General features: G+C 38.5%; 1 protein-coding gene across 4 annotated transcripts in view; it reads right to left on the reverse strand.

Moving 5' to 3' along the window:
• Positions 1-21,653, reverse strand: part of PPHLN1 (periphilin 1) — an 81,624-nt gene that overhangs the window by 12,392 nt on the left and 47,579 nt on the right. For 2 of the 4 annotated variants that reach the window (XM_070946922.1, XM_070946923.1), the window contains one exon: positions 1,827-3,091. The exons of 1 other annotated variant lie outside the window; for it this stretch is intronic. In XM_070946922.1, the coding sequence (XP_070803023.1) occupies positions 2,900-3,091 (192 nt within the window). In that variant the 3' untranslated portion in view covers positions 1,827-2,899. Of the gene's footprint in view, positions 1-1,826; positions 3,092-6,868; positions 7,124-21,653 lie in introns of those variants that run through there. One more of the 4 variants, XM_070946924.1, reaches the window with a different exon arrangement.

Here is a 21,653-nt window from a genome sequence, read left to right on the forward strand (position 1 = left end):
GAATGCCAGGCTAGGGACAGTCTTCCTTTTATAAATATCCATAAGGATATAATACTAAATCAGAGATGAGTCTGTACTTTGGATTTTATTGGATTCTTATTCCCATCAACTCTGTTAACATGGCTATAGGGATGATGGAAACTTTCCACACAGAGATGGGCAGTATGAAGAATTAGGATTTTATAGAGATCCTGGCCTAATTTCAGAAGTTTGTTTTGAAGGGACAAATGCAATATTTTATAAAAGGAATACATTTTCCAAAGGATCAATTCAAGCATCTGGCAAAAACAAGCTGTCCAACTGAATGTGTCTCTTCAAAAAGAAAAATGGTAGTCTTATTCATGGCGTGAAACTTCAGAGAGGCTATTACTCTCTGAGGGAATATGACCATAGACGGTAACAATTGCGCATTTAATGTTATGTGCAAATACTTTGATTTTTGCATTTTCTTTATCTTATATATTTAATGTAACCTAACCATTTTGATACCAAGCAACAATTATCTGGTTCTGTGCTGGACATTAAATTGCTTATCAAATTGACACTTTTATCTTCATGGGAGTGAATCTCAGGCAAATTTTGCTTTATTTAATCTTAATCTACAGTTTGTAAAAACTAAAGTGATGTGAACTAATAATCCCTGCTTTCAAAATTAATAAGATGTTACTGAATTTGCTTAAAGTAAAAAAAATTATGAAAACGTGAGAATCCTTGATATTTGAAACAGTATTTCAAGTTTCAAATGTAATATGAGCAGCAATTAAGATTTAACAGATTGATAATGTATTTTACAGTTTCCTGTATTCATAACTTAACAGTGCAATTAATGTATATATTGTAAAATTAAGATTTATCTGACTATTTTTATATTCCTGAATTGCAAGGCATTTGTTTAAAATAGACAAATAATTTTGTTAAGAACATCATTGTTTAACATCAGTTTGGTTTAGGCAGGAGTTTGTTAAATATTCATACATTTATAGTGAAATGTTTAATTTTTTATAGTAAAAGCTCTGTTTGCATGGTGGAGCTATGTAAATAATGCTTCAGCGATGGTTCACAATATTAAAGAATTATTTATGGGTCAATAAACTTTAAATTGTGTAAATTAAACAAGTAAAACTGGCATGTATAAATTGAACTAAACATACTTTAAGCTAAATTTCAATGCTAGGTTCTAAACCTAAAATAGATAACATTGCTTTGTTAATTGTGATTTGTTCAGGAAACATTGTTATATCCTGCTCGGTTAAGTAGCAATACATAAAAGCTGATGAGCATTCTGAAGAGTGAATTAATCTCACTTTACCTTGATAGATTATTAAATTGCCCAATATAATTCTTCTAACAACCAAAAAAGTAAATGTTTTCACTATCAGCCGAATGTTATTTCTAAGATCAACTAAATAAAATTATACCATGCTTTCTACTAAGAATGGTTAATGGTCCACTGAATTCAAATCTACATTTGTAGCTTCTTTGCTTGGTGTGATATGGATTTGTTTATTTAATGTATCTTAAGTAGTCTCAGGTTCCATCAGCATGCAAGTGATATAATTTTCTACTGGCTTTTGCTGAATTTTATTTACTATTTAGTCAGTGAGATCAATTCTTCAATTCAGTTTCTAATATCTGCCTTTTCTGTAATTGTAATTTTTCACAATTTATAAATTTGGTTTATTTCCATATTTTTCTCAATATCTGTGTATAGGTTAGAACATTGAAATGTAATACAGTACATTCTAGCAGCTTTCACAGTCCCTTTCACTGGTCATAGTAGCTGAGGCAAACTGAGGGACAGAATGAAGTGTTCAGAAGCATATCTGTATGTTTATTCATTTTTATGGGTTTAAACAACAAACATAAACCACGTTTCACTCCATTCCTATGAATACAAGAAGCATTGCTTCCAAATCATCTATCTGTTTAAACAGAGAAAACTGTTACTGTTTGTTACTTTAGGATTAAATAATTTTACACCTAACCATGGGTAAACAACACTTGAATTTACAGGACCAAAATTGTTCTGTATATTACATGTGGAAAGTACACTTGAACAGTGACAACTGTAATAAATAATCCTGTTGCCCATGAGGCAGTTAATCGTTTTATCAAGTATGATATGTGAATGTAACCAACCTTGTTGCAATTCTGGGAAGCTTACTTACTCTTCTACCCCACAATTATGGAAAGTATCTTGTCTGAATTACTGTACCATTTGTGAAATGATGAATTACACACTTCTCATACTTTGAAAACACTTGTGCTGCCTTCACCAGACCCATTTCTAAAAATAATATCCCATAGTATAGTGGAAATTACAGAAACTGCAGAAGAGAATAAGAATATATATTTTCCATTACTATTAAAGACAAATATTGTTTATACAACTGTACAAAGCTTTCAAAAAAATGTAAATTTTGATATTAACTCTGAAGGAGTTTAATTACTATTTAAACTAGGCTATTTGAACTTACAAAACCACTAAGCTTAAACAAATAGCTTAATGGAACTGTCCTAACAATGGTTTCCAATCAAAGTTTATATAACTACTCTAATTAAGGGCAACACATATTTAAAATTTATATAAATACAGATGCACATTTATTTTATATACATTCATCAATATCAATAAAATTACAAAATGGTCTGTCATACTCAGCAACCTATTTCAATAATTGGAGCAGCTTTTTGTTAAGGATTTTCAAAATATGGCTGACATGAACTGAACTTTATATATTCAATATATTTTCCAAACGGAATCAACTAAGTAAATGATATTGTTGTTTTGCAATTAATTCAAATTTATGAAGAGATCAAATGCAAGGTGAACAAATTTAGAAGATTAGCATCCATGAATCAGGTAGCCTTTATATATATGAGCAACCCATAATTCATCTTACGTTTCTTCAAATTCTTGACTCGTAGAATCATATTCTGCAATGAAGTGTTTAAGTTCTTCAACACATCGCTCACCAATCTCATGCAAATTTTGTCTCAAAGAAAACTGAATAGATTTTTCTAATGCAGGGTCTTTTTCAATCAGCATCTTCACCACAGCACCAAAAGTTTCACAATCCTGTCGGTATACCTAAAAAATCAGTTTTAGAAATGCATGCAATGAAGTACATTATAGTATCTATCCCAAACTGAACTAAAGCTAGATTTATAGATTTTATCAAAAATGGTATAAGTTTATATTTCCATTTTCTGGAATGAAGAAAAATGTATTTTTGTGCAGGAGATGGAGTGGTAGAACCTGGGGATGGAAATAAAAGACGGAACATCCTAGATTCCCCACATAGCAACAAGCAAACTAAGTGCAACTCTCCCTTGAATTCTATTGACAACTATTAGCTGAGAAGATTCCTGTTCATAGGCTGTTTAGTAATAAACCATTTTAATTAGATCTTCACTTGTGGACCTGGTTTTTGTGTCTCTCATTATGCATGTTTTCTAAGATTTCAAACAAGTGTTAATATATTTAAAATTTAATAGCTGGAGTAGTGAAGGGTTGGACAATGAGTAAGAACACACTTACAGCTAATTGGTTAAAGAGAGCTGGCCACTGCATGAGGGAATTTCAGTTGTAATTAGTTGCTGTGAGAGTAAAGGAGGAGTTTTGTTTTTTCTCGCCTTTTGCCCTATATGCTCTGTGATTTACCTGATGTTCCTGCTGTGTTGATTTACCTAATGATGCTGCTGTTTGCCTCTGTTTTTTACTGTAAATATATTTATTTACCATATTTTTCGCACTATAAGATGCATTGGACCATAAGATGCACATTAGCTTTAGAGGAGGAAAAAAGAAAAAAAAATCCCTGCCTCTGCCTCCCAGCATCCATCTGGTATTCATCTGGCTAGCGTCCTAACAGCAAACAGCCTGCCTACTCAGTGTCAGCTGCCTCCGCTGGGGAAAGCTGGAGCTTTTGCTGCCGAGCAGCTGATTGGCGGTTGGATTGGCCTCCCGGAATACCGCCGATCAGCTGTTCTAGGTGGCGGGGATCACCACCACTGATCGCCACCGCTGCCAATCACCGCTGCCTATTTCCACCACCTCTGTTGTGGTGGTGATTGGCAGTGGTGGCGAACCGCAGCGATCACTGCCACCTAGAACAGCTGATGGGCAGTATTCCAGGAGACTGATCCAACCACCGATCAGCTGCTCGGCAGCAAAGGCTTCAGTGTTCCCCGGCAGGGGCAAACAGCAGCAGTGGTGACAGGTGGTGGCAAACGCTGCCGCACCAACCCCTTCCCCCGCCGCAATATTCACCCTATAAGACACAGACATTTCCACCCACTTTTTTATTGGGGGGGAGGGGAGAGTGCATCTTATAGTGCGAAAAATACAGTATATAAAATCACAAATCACCACCCCAACGATGCCCTTGAAGTGATGTCCCAGTGCCTGGAGGCCGTATGGATCTGGATGGGGAGAAACAGGCTCAGGCTCAACCCATCCAAGACCGAGTGGCTGTGGTTTCCGACGTCCCGATATAGTCAGCTGGTGCCATCGCTGGCTATTGGGGGCGAATCATTGGCCCCCACGGAAAGGGTTCGTAACTTGGGCGTCCTCCTGGATTCACGGCTGTCTTTAGAAGAGCACTTGACGGCCGTGACCGGGAGGATTTTTCATCAGGTTCGCCTGATTCGCCAGTTGCGTCCCTTTCTAGATCGGGACTCGTTACGCACAGTCACTCATGCCCTCGTCACCTCTCGTCTGGACTATTGTAACGTTCTCTACATGGGGCTCCCCTTGAGGTGCACCCGGAGGCTCCAACTGGCGCAGAGTGCGGCCGCGCGGGTGGTTATGGGAGCAACGTGGAGCTCCCATGTAACACCTCTCCTGCGCGAGCTGCACTGGCTCCCGGTGGTCTTCTGGGTGCGCTTCAAGGTTTTGGTTACCACCTTTAGAGCGCTCCATGGCATCGGATCGGGGTATCCACGAGACCGCCTTCTGCTACCAATAGCCTCTCACCGAGCAGTACGCTCCCATAGAGAGAGGCTCCTCAGGGTGCCGTCGGCCAAACAATGTCGGCTGTCGGCCCCTAGGGGGAGAGCCTTCTCTGTGGGGGCACCGACGATCTGGAATGAGCTCCCCCCAAAGAGGATTCCGGATCTGCGCACCTTCCGCCGCGAGCTGAAGACGCTTTTATTTCATCAAGCTGGCCTCGCCTAAATCTCCCTTTTAAGTGTAAATTTTAAATTTTTACTGTATTTTAAAATATGGGTATTTTAAATTATGGGTATTAATTCAGCCAAATTTATTTAATTCATTTTATTCGATTTTAAATTTTGTATATCTATGTGTTTTATTTCATGGCTGTGCACCGCCCTGAGTCCTTTGGGAGTAGGGCAGTATAGAAATTCAATAAAAACTAAACTAAAACTAAACAAATGGAGCATCTCTGACTCCATTTGGACATGCAATTCCCTGACAAGAAATTGAAAAATTCTTTTATTTACTAATATTAAACATAAAGCAGTTGACCTCAATTATCAAAGTGCCAAGTAAGCATGCATAGGATTCTGATTCATAATGTAGTGGCATGTATTGTGTTGGGTTTATCCATGTTAGCTCCTCTGTTAGGTGAGGTGCCCTGGCTTGCAGTTTCTTTTGGGATGCAAAATGCTGGTCATCATATACAGTCTTGAATGTCACAGAGCCAGGTTATTTCCAGAATGTCACAGAGCCAAGTTATTTACTGCCTTTCCTAAGGACATCTACCCATTCTAACAGATCATAAAGGGTGAACATGCTATGAATCCTTTCCTTTAACCATTACCATCTTATGGGAGTTAAGCAGCATGCCTGTCAGGTCCCACAGATTCCTATAGGGATGCTGTCATTCTGGTGGGAGGGTGAAGGCTTAGAGGGATCTCTGTATGGGGTTTCTGTTTCTATTTCTTGCTTTGCTTTGCTGTAACTTTCAGGACCTTGGGAGGGGAAAAGGAATGTGCCTCGAGTAGCTGCCTTATCTCTTCTCTGGAGATAAGGCAGTTTCCTTGGAGACCAGCGTTTATCACCTTCTCGGTCTGAGTTTCCCATAACATCTTCACACACCAGAATTGGTTTGATGATGTATTGGACTTTGGGAGGGGCTCTGTCTGCAATGGTGTAATATAACGTTTCAAATGGGAAAAGTTACTTCCTGCCTACATCTCTTGCTGTCACAATCTTCCAATAAAAGTTTCCTTTTGAAATGGCTTTCTTTTCAAGAGTTCTGCTTTCTTGAGAAGACTGGTGAGGCAGGACCTTATAGTGCCTTTTCCATGGCCATCCCTGCTTTGCAGAACACTCTTCCCCCTGAAATTTGGCAGGCCTCTACCCTCCTAGCCTTCTGAATTGCATTGAAAACCTGGTTTCAGGTTTCCCAAGTGCTGGGATAGGATGACGTGATTGCATGTTGGAAGCTAGACATAGTGCCAGGGGGTTTTGTTTGTTTTTCATGTTTATGGTTTTAAGAATTTTAATGCAGTTTTTATGTTATTTTAATTCTTGATTGAGAGCCACTCAGAGTTTGGTTGGAGATGGGCAGCTATATAAATATTTTAAATAAATATGTAAACTTTCTCAGAGATGCCAATTAATTCAGAATCCCAACATTCACCAAAATAATACAAAAGGGGACAATGGCACAGATGGGGAATCTATCTGATATACAAGAACATTTTTTGAAAGAGTTACATAGAATTCTTGTGTAAAATAGATCATGATCAAGAGTTATTATTTTTATTCCATTTTGAATGGGAGGAGAGATGAGTGAGGTTTGTAAATAATAGAAAGCAGATAGAGAAACCCATGTATAGGACCATTTATTAAAAATTCTAATTTTAAACCTGAAATAATAATACAGATAGTCCTTAATTTACAACAGTTCACTTGGTGACCATTCAAAGTCACAAAAGCACTGGAAAAAGTGATTTATGACCGTTTTTTACAATTACAACATTGCAGCATTCAACAAGGCAATGATCACTACAATGTTTCCTTTACAACTCGGGTGTCAAACTCGCGGCATCATGTGACATATCGCGTCGTTTTTCCCTTCATGGAGCTGGGATGGGCGTGGCCTGCACGTGATGCATCCAGCTGACGGGCCGCAAGTTTGACACCCCTGCTCTACAATAAAAAGAAGCATTCATGAATAGACAGATATGCTGTATATTCTAAAACGTAATCTTGGCATTTAATTATTCTAATTCTACTTATGGAGCTGCATTTTGTAAAGTAACAAAGTGGTATCCTGTCAGCCTTGGAAGCCATATTAGGCCAGAAGCTTCAATGCTGCCATCTCCTCGTATGTGGGAAAGTAGGGGGGGGGATTTAGGAGAGGGGAATTAGTAGACATAATAGCATTCTTCCTATCGGTCAAGGTCAGGGCATTCTAGCATCTGGAGGAGTGGTCAGGGGCTGAGTCGAGGTGGAACGGATGTTGATTGGAGCATGTGACCGACTGGGGAGAAATGGAATGGTTTCGGGATTTGAATTACTGAAGGAAAGCCCAGGCTTTTCAGATTCGGGATTTCCCAGATGTGCCAGTTTGCCTATTCTAGTAAAGAGGAGTCTGGAAAACGCTTGCTTCCGCATCTTTACTTGGAGAGGGGTTTTTTTCTGGAACGCTGACATTATCCCAAATCTCGCCCTAAACCTAACAGCACCCCATAAGGGGGCTGTCAGGGGTACTGAGCCCCAGCATCTACCTAAACCCTGGGTGATGCAAAGACTCAGTGAAGATGGAGGAGAAAGGAGAAATTGGAAGGAGGCTCGCCAGGGGCCTGAATGCTCAAGAAATTGCCGATCCCTTGCTTTCTCTTGCTGAAGAAATGGGACGAGCCATGGAGGCTGCTGAGGCGTCAAGATTCCTGGAAGAGTTGTCACTCCGACCCAGCTCCAGGAGAGGAAAAGAAGTTGCCCCATGAGCCAGACTGGAGGATGGAAGCGGAGATTTTCGCCCCCCCTTCTCAATCCCTAGAGGTGAGTTGGAGGCTAGTGAAACCAACATTCACCGTCCCTGATCCAGAACATGGAGGGGGGATTAGTAGGATGCAGAGCTCCCCTTACCCACCCAGAGGCCAAACAAGAGGATTAGCGCAGCATTCCAATCCTGCAGCAGTGGGGCATCAGGCTCAGCCAGCATACGAAATGCAAAACCCCCCTTTCGGGGCCCCTTGCCAGCCTGCCTTCTCGCTACCTCCTGCTGAGAATATACAGTCCGGATGGGGTTTCTGTCCCGGCCAGGGATGGATCCAGGGCCAGTGGTATCCCGCGCCGTCTGTTTCAAGCTTCCAGGGATCCCCCTGGCCCTCCTCCTATGGCTCAACAATCCTGGCACCACAGGGGGGGCTAATCCAGCAGCTGGCTGGGCTGCCCTTCCCTCCAGTGCAGCAAGCAGCTCAGCAGCCAGGCCCCCTCCCCCAACAGCTGATGCCGTTGCCCCCCCCCCTCCAACCCATCTACCTTCACACTAACCTGTTGGAATGCAACAACCAGGGACACCACAGGGGGGATTAATCCAGCAGCTGGCTGGAATGCCCCCCCCTTCAGTGCAGCAAGCAGCTCAACAACCAGGCCCCCTCCCCCAACTACCCCGCTTCAGAGCAACTTTTTATGGGACGCCAGCCAAGCTAGCTTATTTCCTCAGCAGGGTCTGAGCAATGTTGATCAGTATGGTGACCAATACGAATCAGAACGGGACTTGGTGACAGCAATCTCAGATGGGATGAATGAAGGGGAGGCATCTGAATGGATAGCCCAGCTGCACGATGAGGGCACTGTTGAACTGTATGATATTGATGGCTTTATCACACTGCTACGGTCCCGCTTCAACGACCCAGACTGCGTAAATGAAAATGAAGCCACGCTAAAAGTCATGAAGCAAGGTAATCGACCGATGAAAAACTTTGTATGGGACTTTAGGTAAGTCGCAGGGAATCTGGGAGATTGGCCTGACCGCATACTCCTGCACTACTTCAAGGAAATATAAGTAAGAATTAAGACTGCAACAACTGCAGATGGCAACTCAAGAAACTACAAAAACAGAAGCAGTGGGAGGAGCCAGACGTAAAGGTCAAATGAGGCAAAATCATCAGCGAATGCTCCAAATGCTCCAGAGGCCCAAAGATGGGAACTAGATTTCTAACTTGGAATGTCAATGGTTTGAAGAGGAGGAAAATATTTCATTATCTTAAACAATTTAAAAATGACATAATTTGACTCATGTTAGGATACAAGATCAAAAATATTTAACAAACACAAGATTAGGAACACATTATGTAGCGGCAGCACCAGAGAAGAAAAACGGTATAGTTATATATTTGAAAAGAGACTTAATTGCCAAATTAATTGAAGCAGATGATCAAGGACGATTTTTAGCGATTGAACTTTTAATAAAAGGAGAAAAATTACTTTTAATTAGAGTATATGCCCCGAACCAACAACAGGAAAAGTTTTATAATCTTTTACACTCAAAGTTGATACAATGGGGATACAAGACTTGTATCCTACTGGGTGATTGGAATGGTGTTTTAGATGTTAAAAAGGACAAGAAGGGACCTAAGCAAAATGTTTTAACAAGAGCAAGATTACTCAAATCGTTTTTGGAGATGATGGATGATTGGGAGTTGAGGGACATTTGGCGTGAAAGAAACCCAGAAGAAAAAGACTTTACTTTCTTTTCGGATAGACATCAATCCTTTTCAAGGACTGATTTTATACTAATTACTAATGACCTCTTTTCTAGGGTGAAGAGTACGAAGATTTGTTCAAGAACATTGACAGACCATAGTCCAGTCTGGATGGAACTGGAGTATGGAAAGGGGCTTAGGAGGTCCTGGAGGTTAAATGATAATTTGTTTAGATATGAAGAAAATGTGAGAGAGTGTAAAAAATTTATGAAAGAATTTTTTGTTATGAATATGCAAAAGGGTACATCTATGGAAATGGTGTGGGATGCAAGTCAAGCATATATGCGAGGTATTTTGATATATTTGAATAATAAATATAGAAAGAAACGGGGAAAAAAGAAAGGAATTAGAAGAAGAGATTAAAAAACAAGATAGAGCTTTGATGGTTAATTAAAGAGGCAATTAATTTACTGAAAGGTCAATTTAATATGTTAATAGCAGATCAAGTGGCAACTAATTTAAAATATGCTAAACATAATACTTTTTGTAATGCAAATAAACCTGGCAGGTAGTTAGCATATCTGTTAAGGAAAAAGCAGAAATCAAGGACTATAGAGAAAATAAAATACAAGGGTAAAGAGGTATATGAACAAGAATTGATTAAAAAATCTTTTTTAGAGTTTTACTCAAGGCTGTATACTGGTGATAAAATTCAAGATACAGATATAGATAGATATTTGCAGAAAGAGAATATTTATATGACCTCAGAAGAGCAGAGGGATAGTTTAAACCAATTGATAACTTCCGAGGAAATTCTGTTTGCAATTAAGCAATTGAAAGTGGGTAAAGCTCCTGGGACGGACGGTTTGACAGCTGTTTATTATAAAAGTTTACAGGAGGAAATGGTGGAACCACTGAAGGGATTATTTAACAATATACAACAAGGAGGAGAGGTACCTCCAACTTGGAAGACAGCTTTTATTTCTTTGATCCCAAAAGATGGTCAAGATCATACAGATCCAAAAAACTATAGGCCAATTTCACTTTTAAATACAGATTACAAGATTTTTGCTAAAATATTAGCAAACAGATTAATGATAGTTATGCAGCAAATGATCCATCATGATCAAACTGGTTTTATAAATGGTAGACAAATGAAAAGCAATGTAAGGCAAATTGTTAACTTACTAGAGTATTTGGGGAGGAACAACCAGGTCCCCGCAGTGCTAGTATTTTTGGATGCTGAGAAAGCCTTTGATAGATTGAACTGGCATTTTTTAATGAAATTAACAGAAAGGATGCAACTTGGAGAATATTTTATACAATCTATTAAGGCAATATATCAGAAACAAACAGCGCAAATAATAAATGGTGGTTTAACAGATATTTTTAAGATAGAAAAAGGAACAAGACAAGGTTGTCCCTTGTCTCCATTATTGTTTATTTTGACGCTGGAAGTCTTACTGAGTAAAATACGTGGGACAGATACAATAAAGGGAATTAAAATTAGACAGCATGAGTATAAGCTACGAGCATTTGCGGATGACCTGGTTGTTACTCTAGCCCAACCAGTACAATCGATTACAGCCTTGATGGATATAATTAATCCATATGGACAAGTATCTGGTTTTAAAATAAATACAGCTAAAACAAAGATAATAGCTAAAAATATGACTAGAAGCCAAAGAGAAGAGATAGAAAGGGTAACAGGATTTGAGATAGTAAAGAAGGTCAAATATTTAGGGGTTTATATTATGACCACAAATATGAAACTATATCAGCATAATTATGAACCTTTGTGGCAAAAAATACAGAAAGAGATGGAAAACTGGAGAAAATTACAACTGTCTTTGCTGGGAAGGATAGCTGCAGTAAAAATGAATGTTTTACCAAGGTTTTTATTTCTTTTTCAAATGATACCTATACTTAAAAAAGATGAAAACTTGAAGGAATGACAGAAGGGCATAAATAAGTTTGTTTGGGCAGGGAAGAAACCACAAGTAAATCAAAAGATAATGCAAGACACACGAGAAAGAGGAGGTCTTAAATTGCCCAATTTAAGATTGTATTACGAAGCCGCTGCCCTCTCAGCAGTTACTGATTGGATAAATTTAACAGAGGAAAGGATATTAAATATTGAAGGATATGGTCTGGTCTACGGTTGGCATGCTTATTTATTGTAAGACAAAGTAGATAAGACTTTTAAAAGTCATATATTCAGGAATGCTTTATTGCATGTCTGGAAAAAGTATCAATACAAATTAAACGATAAGTTACCAATATGGACAGTACCCAGACACGCGATAAAGAACATAAATGTGGAGCAGAAACAAGATAGGACTACATACAAGGAACTCCTCTATAAAGAAGGAGTGAGATTACAATTAAAATCTATGGAACAATTAAGAGAAGAAGGAATAACTAGAACTTGGTTTCATTATGGACAGCTGCAGGCCAGATGGAGAGAAGATCAAAAAACTGGTATTTTGCAACAGGATGAGAATTTGATAAAACAAATAAGAGACAAAAGTCAAATGCATATAAAAAGTTTGTATAATGTACTAGTGGAAATAGATTCAGAAACAGAGCTAGTAAAGGATTGTATGATAAAGTGGGCACAAAACATAGGAGAACCAATAATGATGGAAACATGGGAAAAGATATGGGTTAGAAATGTATGATTTACACAAGCCCAAAATTTAAGAGAGAACTTCTATAAAATGTTTTATAGATGGCATTTAGATTAAAAAAAACCTAGCCTGTATGTATCCAAATTTACAATCTAAATGTTGGCGATGTGAGTGTGAAGATGCTACGTATTTTCATATATGGTGGACATGTAAAAAAATCAAGGCTTTTTGGATAAAAATATGGTGGATTATTCAAAATATTTTAAAGAAAAAGATTAAATTTACACCACAGTTTTTTTTTGTTGGGAATAGTTACGGATTGTACTGTAATAGAGACTAAGTTGGTTTTAAATTTAATAACAGCAGCCAGGTTACTGGTGGCACAGTACTGGAAGAAGGAAGATCCACCTACTATTGAGGAATGGACATTAAAAGTCGTGCATCTGGCAGAGATGGCAAAAATTTCATCATATCTCAAAGACTATTCAAACAAAAGATATATATCTGAATGGAAAAGATGGATTGACTATATTCAAAATAAGTATCAGACTAACAAGTTTCATATAGCGTATGAATGAAACATTCTTAAGTTTTTAGTTTATGTCTATAGTGTTTTGAGTTATAAGGAGTTAAAGACCTGGGGAGAATTTGAAGTCAACAAATTGTTAGCGTATTTTAGTTTTATGTTTGTGAATGCCATACCCTGTGCTTGTTCTGGGAAGTCTAGGGAGGGGGGTGGGGGGAAGGAGGAGGGGGAAAGGGTGGAGGGGTGGGTAAGGGGGGTGGGAGGGGGTGAGGATGGAGGGGTGGGGTGGGGGGGGAGAAAATGTTTCTATCTTTTATAAAACTTTTCAATAAAAAAAACAAAAACAAGTGGTATACCATGTCCATTGCTCTAGAAAGAGAAGTCCACCCCTCCAGCCAAACCCCAGCACAGCAGCCACCTCGTATGGCGTTAGCTAAAAAGCCCATTTCAAAACAAATCTCACCCCCCTCCACCGGGGGGGGTGATTAAGTGCTATCGCTGTGGACAAATAGGGCATCAAGCTTCTGAGTGCTTGGCTCCTGTCCCAGTTTCACAACAACGGCCCACCACAGCTGCATGAGAGAGGAGGACTCCAAAGAAAACCCCAGACACTGGCCGATTTGCCAAACAAGCCGTGGAGATTCCCCTCCCCACTGAAGAGAGGGGGGACCCTCCGGCTACAGGAGCACCTCCCGACAAGCCCAGCGGGAATGAAGACCCGATGGTGAGTGCACCCATCAAGCCTCTCTCAATTAAAGTAAAACTAATCCTGCCAGAAACAGGGAAAGAAACAGAACTCCCAGCAGCAATAGATGCCGGCTGTACCAGATGTCTAATCGGCCTTAAGATTGTAGAACAACTGGGCATCAAAACAACACCCTTAAAACAACCGATTAAATTTTACCAGGTGGATGGCACGCTAATTGGGGGAGTCCCTTCCACTCATATTACTGAACTGATTAGACTGGAGATGGGGAAACATCATGAACTTATATGATTTATAGTAACCCCAAAGATGTCAGAATCTATCATATTAGGCCTGGCTTGGCTAGACAAATGGGGCCCCACCATCACATGGGAAGATGGATACCGGAAAATCAGGATAAGGGTTGGCCCAACAGCCCCTGCCCCTCCCCCCAAACACCAACCTACCCAAAATGACCAGCAGCCAGAAACAGCAGTGGCTTGTTCAGACGGGCCTCCAGTCGAACACCAAATCCCTAAGGTGTATGCAGACTTAGCCGAAGCTTTGAGCGAGGAGGAATGTAACCTCCTCCCCCCTCACCGGCCCACAGACTGCGCCATCGAATTACAACCGGGGGCTAAATTGCCAAAGCCTAGAATGTACTCCATGACACCTGCTGAGATGACTAAATTGAGGAAGTACATTGACACCAACCTAGCCAGAGGGTTCATCGAGCGTGCGAAATCCACTATGGCTGCCCCAATATTATTTAAAGAAAAGAAAGATGGCACTTTAAGATTGTGTATCGATTTTTGATCCGTGAATGCTATTTGCATACAAAATACTTACCCCTTCCCTCATAGTGATGCCTGAGTTGCCTAGAGAGCCGCCTACTTCCAAGTCCTTGACGGACTGGATGACCTCATTGAAAAAAGGGGTGGGAGAATACAAAAAAAGCTTTAGTGGAGTCAGCAGAAAAGTATGAGGCCCAGGCCGACAAACACCGGGGTCTCCAACCACCTTTCAGAATAGGTGATAAGGTGTATTTGTCAACCAAGTACCTAAGATTGAGATTGCCTAGCAAGAAGTTTGGACCCAAATTCATCGGTCCCTTTCTTGTAGTGAAAGTGATTAATCCGGTGACTGTCCAATTTAGACTCCCTCCCATATTAGGGAAAATACACCCCGTTTTCCACAGTAGCTTATTGAAACCGGTCAGAGAAGCTACCCTCAGACCTTTGCCAGTTGCTACGCCCCTCCTTTAGTAGTACAAGGGGAGACTCATTATGAGGTGAAGAAAATCCTGGACTCTAGACTCTACAGGGGGAGATTACAGTATTTGGTGCACTGGAAAGGCTACCCTTTGGCTGAAGCTACTTGGGTTAAGAGTTGGGATGTGAAGGCTGATGCGCTTGTGAAACAGTTTCTTGACAAATTTCCTGACAAACCGAAAGGTCCTCCGGGTGGAGGGAGGGGGGGTTGAAGGCATTGGAGCTAGCGTTAACCCCTTCTTTTGTGTTTGTCTGTTTTATTTTTAGGATGTGGTTTTTCTGCAGGGGGGGACGCCTGTCAGTCAGCCGGAAGCTTCAATGCTGCCACCTCCTCATGTGTGGGAAAGTAGGAGGGGGGATTTAGGAGAGGGGAATTAGTAGACATAATAGCATTCTTCCTATCGGTCAAGGTCAGGGCATTCCAGCATCTGGAGGAGGAGTGGTCAGGGGCTGAGTCGAGGTGGAACGGATGTTGATTGGAGCATGTGACCAACTGGGGAGAAATGGGATGGTTTTGGGAGCTTTGAATTACTGAAGGAAAGCCCAGGCTTTTCAGATTTGGGATTTCCCAGATGTGCCAGTTTGCCTATTCTAGTAAAGAGGACTTTGGAAAATGCTTGCTTCTGCGTCTTTACTTAGAGAGGGTTTTTTTTTCTGGAACGCTGACATTAAAGCGCGTTTAAAAATTAAGAATATTTTATTTTTCTCTCCCCTTATTTTTTTTCCCTATAGTGTTTTCTCCCATTTCTTCAAAATTTCTGGAAATGGACTTCCGGTGGCACCACAGGCGCCGAGGAGGCTCTTTTCTTGAGCGCCAGCCCCGCGATCTCATAAAGCCGCTAGAATAGCGAAAATCAGCTGTCTAGCAGCTTGGAAACTTTCTCCCCGGGAAAAGAGGAGGAAGAGAGCAGACGGGCATAGGTAGAGCTCCCCAAGGAGCCCCAGGAACAATTCTGGGCCTCGAAGGGTGAAAGCTCCCTGGAAGCCCAACAGAGCTCTGGATCTGGGACGTTTCTGCTTTAAGCAGAAGACGCCGCGACCACCCCTGCAAACAACCCTTGAATAAACATCATTCGGAAGCAGGCTGAGCAAACTCAGGAAAGATTAGATCTGCAAGTACTGAACTTTAACTCCAAATGTATATTATTTCCTTCTGACTTATTAAGGGGAGAAAGTGAAACCAAGATGGCGATTGAGCTTTAATGGGGCGTGAAAGCGAAAGTTAAAACAGAAAGTTTCTTTTAATGTTGGCAGCCTCTGTTCAAAATTAGAGATTTGTGTTTTTTGTTTTGTTTTTTTTAAAAAGGAGAAGATCAAAGATTACAGCAGTGATTTTTAAAAAAAGGATTGATATTATTTAAAGACTGATTTCTGGATTTGGTGGATCTATTGTTCTGGCAGCTGATTAAATTTAAATTGGAAACTAAAAATGGCTTCAAAACAAATTAAGGCTATTGTCCCCAAAAGTGCTGGGACTTCGCCAGTTCAAACGTCCAGATTGCAATCTCTCTCTGTTCCAACGGAACCAACAATATTAACATTTGAAATGTTGCAGGAAGCCCTCAAAACACAAGCCTCTGTTACAGAAAAAAAAAATTGCTTCAATGTTTCAGGAGCAAACTCGAGAGGTTGCTGAAGAGATAGCCCAAGTCAAAGAGACTATTCAAAAACGAAACCAAGAAATTAGAGAATATATTATTATGGCAGTACAAGGATTGGCAGGACATATTGAAGCAATAGATGAAAAAGTGGAAGAAATTAAGCAGTCTAATGAGAACTTGGAAAATAAAATGGGGGAGGTCCAGGACAAGATGGAAAGAGCAGAGGCTGATGTGATAATGATAAAATATAGAGACATGGAATTTGCTCTGAGAATAAGAGGCCTCAAGGAAAATAAGCAAGAGAATTTGAGAGAGATCTTTTCAGAAGCATTTGCACAGATAATGGGAGATCAAAAAGCAAATTTTGAATGGCAAATTGACAAAATTTATCGTGTCAATTCATGGGTGGCTAGACAGAAACATCTAACAAGAGACACTGTAGTTTATTTTACAACAAGGAGACTACACAATGAAATCCTACAAGTCACTTTTAAAAATAAACTTCAAGTGCAGGGGCAGGAGATTTTAACATTGAAAGAGATTCCCCCCAAAATGTTGAGAGCCAGAAAGGATTATGGCTTTCTGGTGGAAGAACTGAGATACCGTCAGATACAGTATAGATGGGAAGTTCCAGGTGGTCTAGTGGTGAATTATTCAGGAGAAAGATATCGTCTCAATTCAGTGTGGAAGGCAAGAGATTTCTATACCAATAATGTAATTTGTTTACAAGAGACTCATATTAGAAGTAAAGATCAAAAATACTTAATAAATGCAAGGTTAGTTATACATTTTGTTGCATCTGCTCCTGAGAAGAAGAATGGTATAGTTATATACCTAAAAAAAGACCTAATTGCCAAATTAATTGAAGCAGATGATCAAGGAAGATTTATAGCAATTGAACTTTAAAAGGAGAAAAATACTTTTAATTGGAGTCTATGCACCGAACCAACAACAGGAAAAATTTTATAAGTTTTTACATTCCAAGTTACTACAATGGGACTATAAATCATGTATTTTATTGGGTGATTGGAATGGAGTTTTGGACACTAAAAAAAATAAGAAGGAGCTCTTGCAGAACATTTCAACGAGTGCCAGATTGCCAAAATCGTTTTTTGAAATAATGGAGGATATGGAACTGAGAGATATCTGGCGAGAGAGAAACCTCGAAGAAAAAGACTTTACCTTTTTTTCTGATAGACATCAATCTTTCTCCAGGATTGATTTTATATTAATTACAAATGATTTCTTTTCCAGGGTGAAGAAGACAAAGATTTGTCCAAGAGCTTTAACGGATCATAGTCCAGTTTGGATGGAATTAGAGTATGGAAGGGGATCTAAGAGGTCTTGGAGGTTAAATGAAAATCTGTTTAGATATGAGGAAAATGTAAAAGAGTGTAAAAAATTTATGAAAGAATTTTTTATTATAAATATGCATAAGGGTACACCTATGGAAATGGTTTGGGATGCAAGTAAAGCATATATGAGAGGCATTTTGATATATTTGAATAATAAATATAGGGGAAAAAAGGAAGGATTTAGAAGAGGAAATCAGAAAAAAAGAACAAGCTTTGATATTGAATCCAGCAGATAAGAAAATAAAAGAGGCAATTAATTTATTGCGAGGGCAATTTAATATGTTAATGGCAGATCAGGTCGCAACTAATTTGCAATATGCTAAACATAATATTTTTTGTAATGCTAATAAACCAGGGAAGTGGTTAGCATATTTGTTAAGGAAAAAACAAAAGTCACGGACTATAGAGAAAATAGAATATAAAGGTAAAGAGGTTTATCAGCAAAATATGAGTAAAAAAGCATTTTTAGAATTTTATACAAGGTTGTATGCTAGTGATAAAATTCAAGGTACAGATATAGATAGATATTTACAGAAAGAGAATATTTCTACAATTACAAAAGAGCAAAGGGAGGGTTTAAATCAACCAATAACCACTGAGGAGATTATGTTTGCAATTAAGCAGTTGAAAGTGGGTAAAGCTCCTGGGACGGATGGCTTGACAGCTGCTTATTATAAACATTTGCAGTTAGAAATGGTGGGACCACTTAAAGGATTATTTACTAATATACAATCTGGAGGAGATGTACCCCATCTTGGAGGACAGCTTATATTTCTTTGATTCCAAAGGAGGAGCAAGACCACACCCAGCCAAAAAATTATAGGCCCATATCACTCTTAAATACAGATTACAAGATTTTTGCTAAAATATTAGCAAATAGGTTAATGCTAGTAATGCAACAAATGATTCATAATGATCAAAGTGGTTTTATAAATGGTAGACAAATGAAGAGTAATGTAAGGCAAGTTGTTAACCTATTGGACTATTTGGGGAAGAACAACCAAATCCCCGCGGTGCTGATATTTCTTGATGCAGAGAAAGCATTTGATCGATTGAATTGGCAATTTTTATTGAAAATAATAGAAAAAATGCAGTTTGGAGAACATTTCACAAAATCTATTAAGGCAATATATCAGAAACAAACAGCGCAAATAATAATTAATGGTAGTTTAATAGATACTTTTAATATAGAAAACGGAACAAGAAAAGGATGCCCTTTGTCTCCATTATTGACTTTGGAATTTTTGTTAAGTAAGATACGTGGGTCGGACAAAATAAGTAGAATTAAGATTAGGCAGTATGACTATAGATTACGAGCATTCGCAGATGACTTGGTTGTTACTTTAACCCAACCATTACAGTCGGTTGTAGGTCTAATGGATATAATTAATCAATATGGACAAGTATCTGGATTTAAAATAAATGCAGGGAAAACAAAGATAATAACTAAAAATATGACTATAAATCAAAAAGAAGAATTAGAAAGACTTACAGGATTTGAAATTGTAAAAAAAGTTAAGTATTTAGGGGTCTATATTATGACATCAAATGCGAAATTATTTAAGTATAATTATGATCCATTGTGGCAAAAAATACAGAGAGAGATGGAAAACTGGAAAAAATTACAATTATCCTTGTTAGGAAGAATAGCAGCAGTAAAAATGAATGTTTTGCCTAAGTTTTTGTTTCTTTTTCAAATGATACCAATACTTAAAAAAGATGAGAATTTGAAGATATGGCAGAAAGGTATTAATAATTTTGTTTGGGCAGGGAAGAGACTGAGAATAAAACAAAAAATAATGCAGGATATACGTGAAAGAGGAGGTCTCAAAATTCCTAACTTAAGACTATATTATGAGGCAGCTGTTTTATCAGCAATGAGTGATTGGATGAATTTAACAGAAGAAAGAATATTGAATATTGAGGGATATGATTTGGTTTACGGGTGGCATGCTTATTTATTATATGATAAGAAAGTGGACAAGACTTTTAAAAGTCATATATTAAGGAATGCTCTATTGCGTGTCTGGAAAAAGTACAAGTATAAACTAAACGAGAAGTTACCATTGTGGGCAATACCCAGACACGCGATAGAGAATATAAGTGTAGAGCAAAGGCAGGATGTGATTACATATAACGAGCTTCTTAACAAGGAAAGAGGTATACTACAATTAAAATCTTTGAATCAACTAAGGGAAGAAAGGACAATTCAAACACGGTTTCAATATGTACAGTTGCAAGCTAGATGGAGAGAAGATCAGAAAATTGGTTTTCTGCAAAATGAGGAGAACTTGGTAAAACAGATTAGAGATCAAAGTCAAATGCACATAAAAAGGTTGTATAATGCATTGGTAGAAATAGATTCAGAAACGGAGTTAGTTAAGGACTGTATGATAAAGTGGGCACAAAATATTGAAGAACCAATAATGATGGAAATATGGGAAAAAATATGGGTTAGAAATGTGAAGTTCACGCAAGCCCAAAATTTAAGAGAGAATTTTTATAAAATGTTTTATAGATGGCATCTGGATCCTAAAAAGCTAGCCTGTATGTATCCAAGTGTGCAACCTAAGTGTTGGAGATGTGAATGTGATGATGCCACGTATTATCATATATGGTGGACATGTAAAAAAATTAAGGCATTTTGGATAAAAATATGGATTATTCAAAATATTCTCAAAAAGAAGATAAAATTTACTCCACAGTTCTTTTTGTTAGGCATAATTACAGGTTGTACTATTATAGAGACTAAGTTGATTTTAAATTTAATAACAGCAGCCAGACTCTTGGTGGCACAGTACTGGAAGAAGGAAGATTTGCCTACTATTGAAGAATGGACACTAAAAGTAAAGAATTTAGCAGAGATGGCTAAAATTTCAGTGTATTTGAAGGACCATTCAAATGAAAGATATATATTGGAATGGAGAAGATGGATTGACTATATTCAAAACAAATATCGGACTAAAAAGTTTCAAATAGCTTATGAATGAAATCTATATTTTGTTTTTGAATATGTTTAGTTAGTTGAAAGGGAAGTTAAAGAGCAAGGGGGAGTTTGGAGATCAAAGAAAGTTAGCCTATTTTAGTTTATGTTTGTTATGCTATACCCTGTTTTTGCTCTGGGAAGTCCGGGGGGTGGGTGTTGGGGGGGGGGGAGGGGGAGGGAGGATGGGGGGGTGGGAGGGGGAAAATTGTTGTAATGATTGTTAAATATTTTTAAATAATAAAAAAAAAATTCTGGAAATGTTACTTTCTTTTCTAAGCTGCTTTTCTCAATATGCTGTTCTTTAGACATACTGGTCATGCTGCAAAAGTTGCAGTCTCAATATATCTAAAAAGCAACATATTGGGAAAGGTTCAGAATAATCATTTTTACTAGAACCTAAAATAGATGCGAGTCCAAGCAGTTGTTGCTACAGCTTCATAAAAGGGATTAAACATACTACTCTAGATCTATATTGTTTCATTCTATAGATGACTAACAAGAGCAGCTGCCTCCAGTTTCAGCTTTTTTTTAAACTCTTGTAAGCATGCTATGGTGTAAAAGCATAATCCTATTTCATGGGAAATCTACTCTACTTTCCCAGTAACAAATACTGAAATTAAAAACAGTACAAGATGATTTAAAGATGGAAGGTGAGATAAAAATTTAAATAGAGATGTGAAAAAATGTGTTTTGCTCTTAGCATTTACTCAATTGCACCACAAAAGTTAACAGATGTTCACAAACCGTAACACTGGAGATAGTCATCCATAATAATTATTGAATAGCATTCCAAAATATAGTCATGACAAAGTTGCAAATTACAGTGAAAATACAACCTTATACTTCCTAAAATGAACACTTATTAGGACAGTGAAACAAGCTAACTTAAGGAAACATTCCTTTATATTCTCAATCCAATGAATGTGTAATTTTGATCTGATAACAACAAAAAACAAAAAATAACGAAAGCAA

The sequence above is a fragment of the Pituophis catenifer genome, unplaced genomic scaffold (assembly GCF_029215685.1).
Source record: "Pituophis catenifer annectens isolate HBS135680 unplaced genomic scaffold, rPitCat1.0.hap2 SCAF_7, whole genome shotgun sequence".
Classification (NCBI taxonomy): Eukaryota; Metazoa; Chordata; class Lepidosauria; order Squamata; family Colubridae; genus Pituophis; species Pituophis catenifer.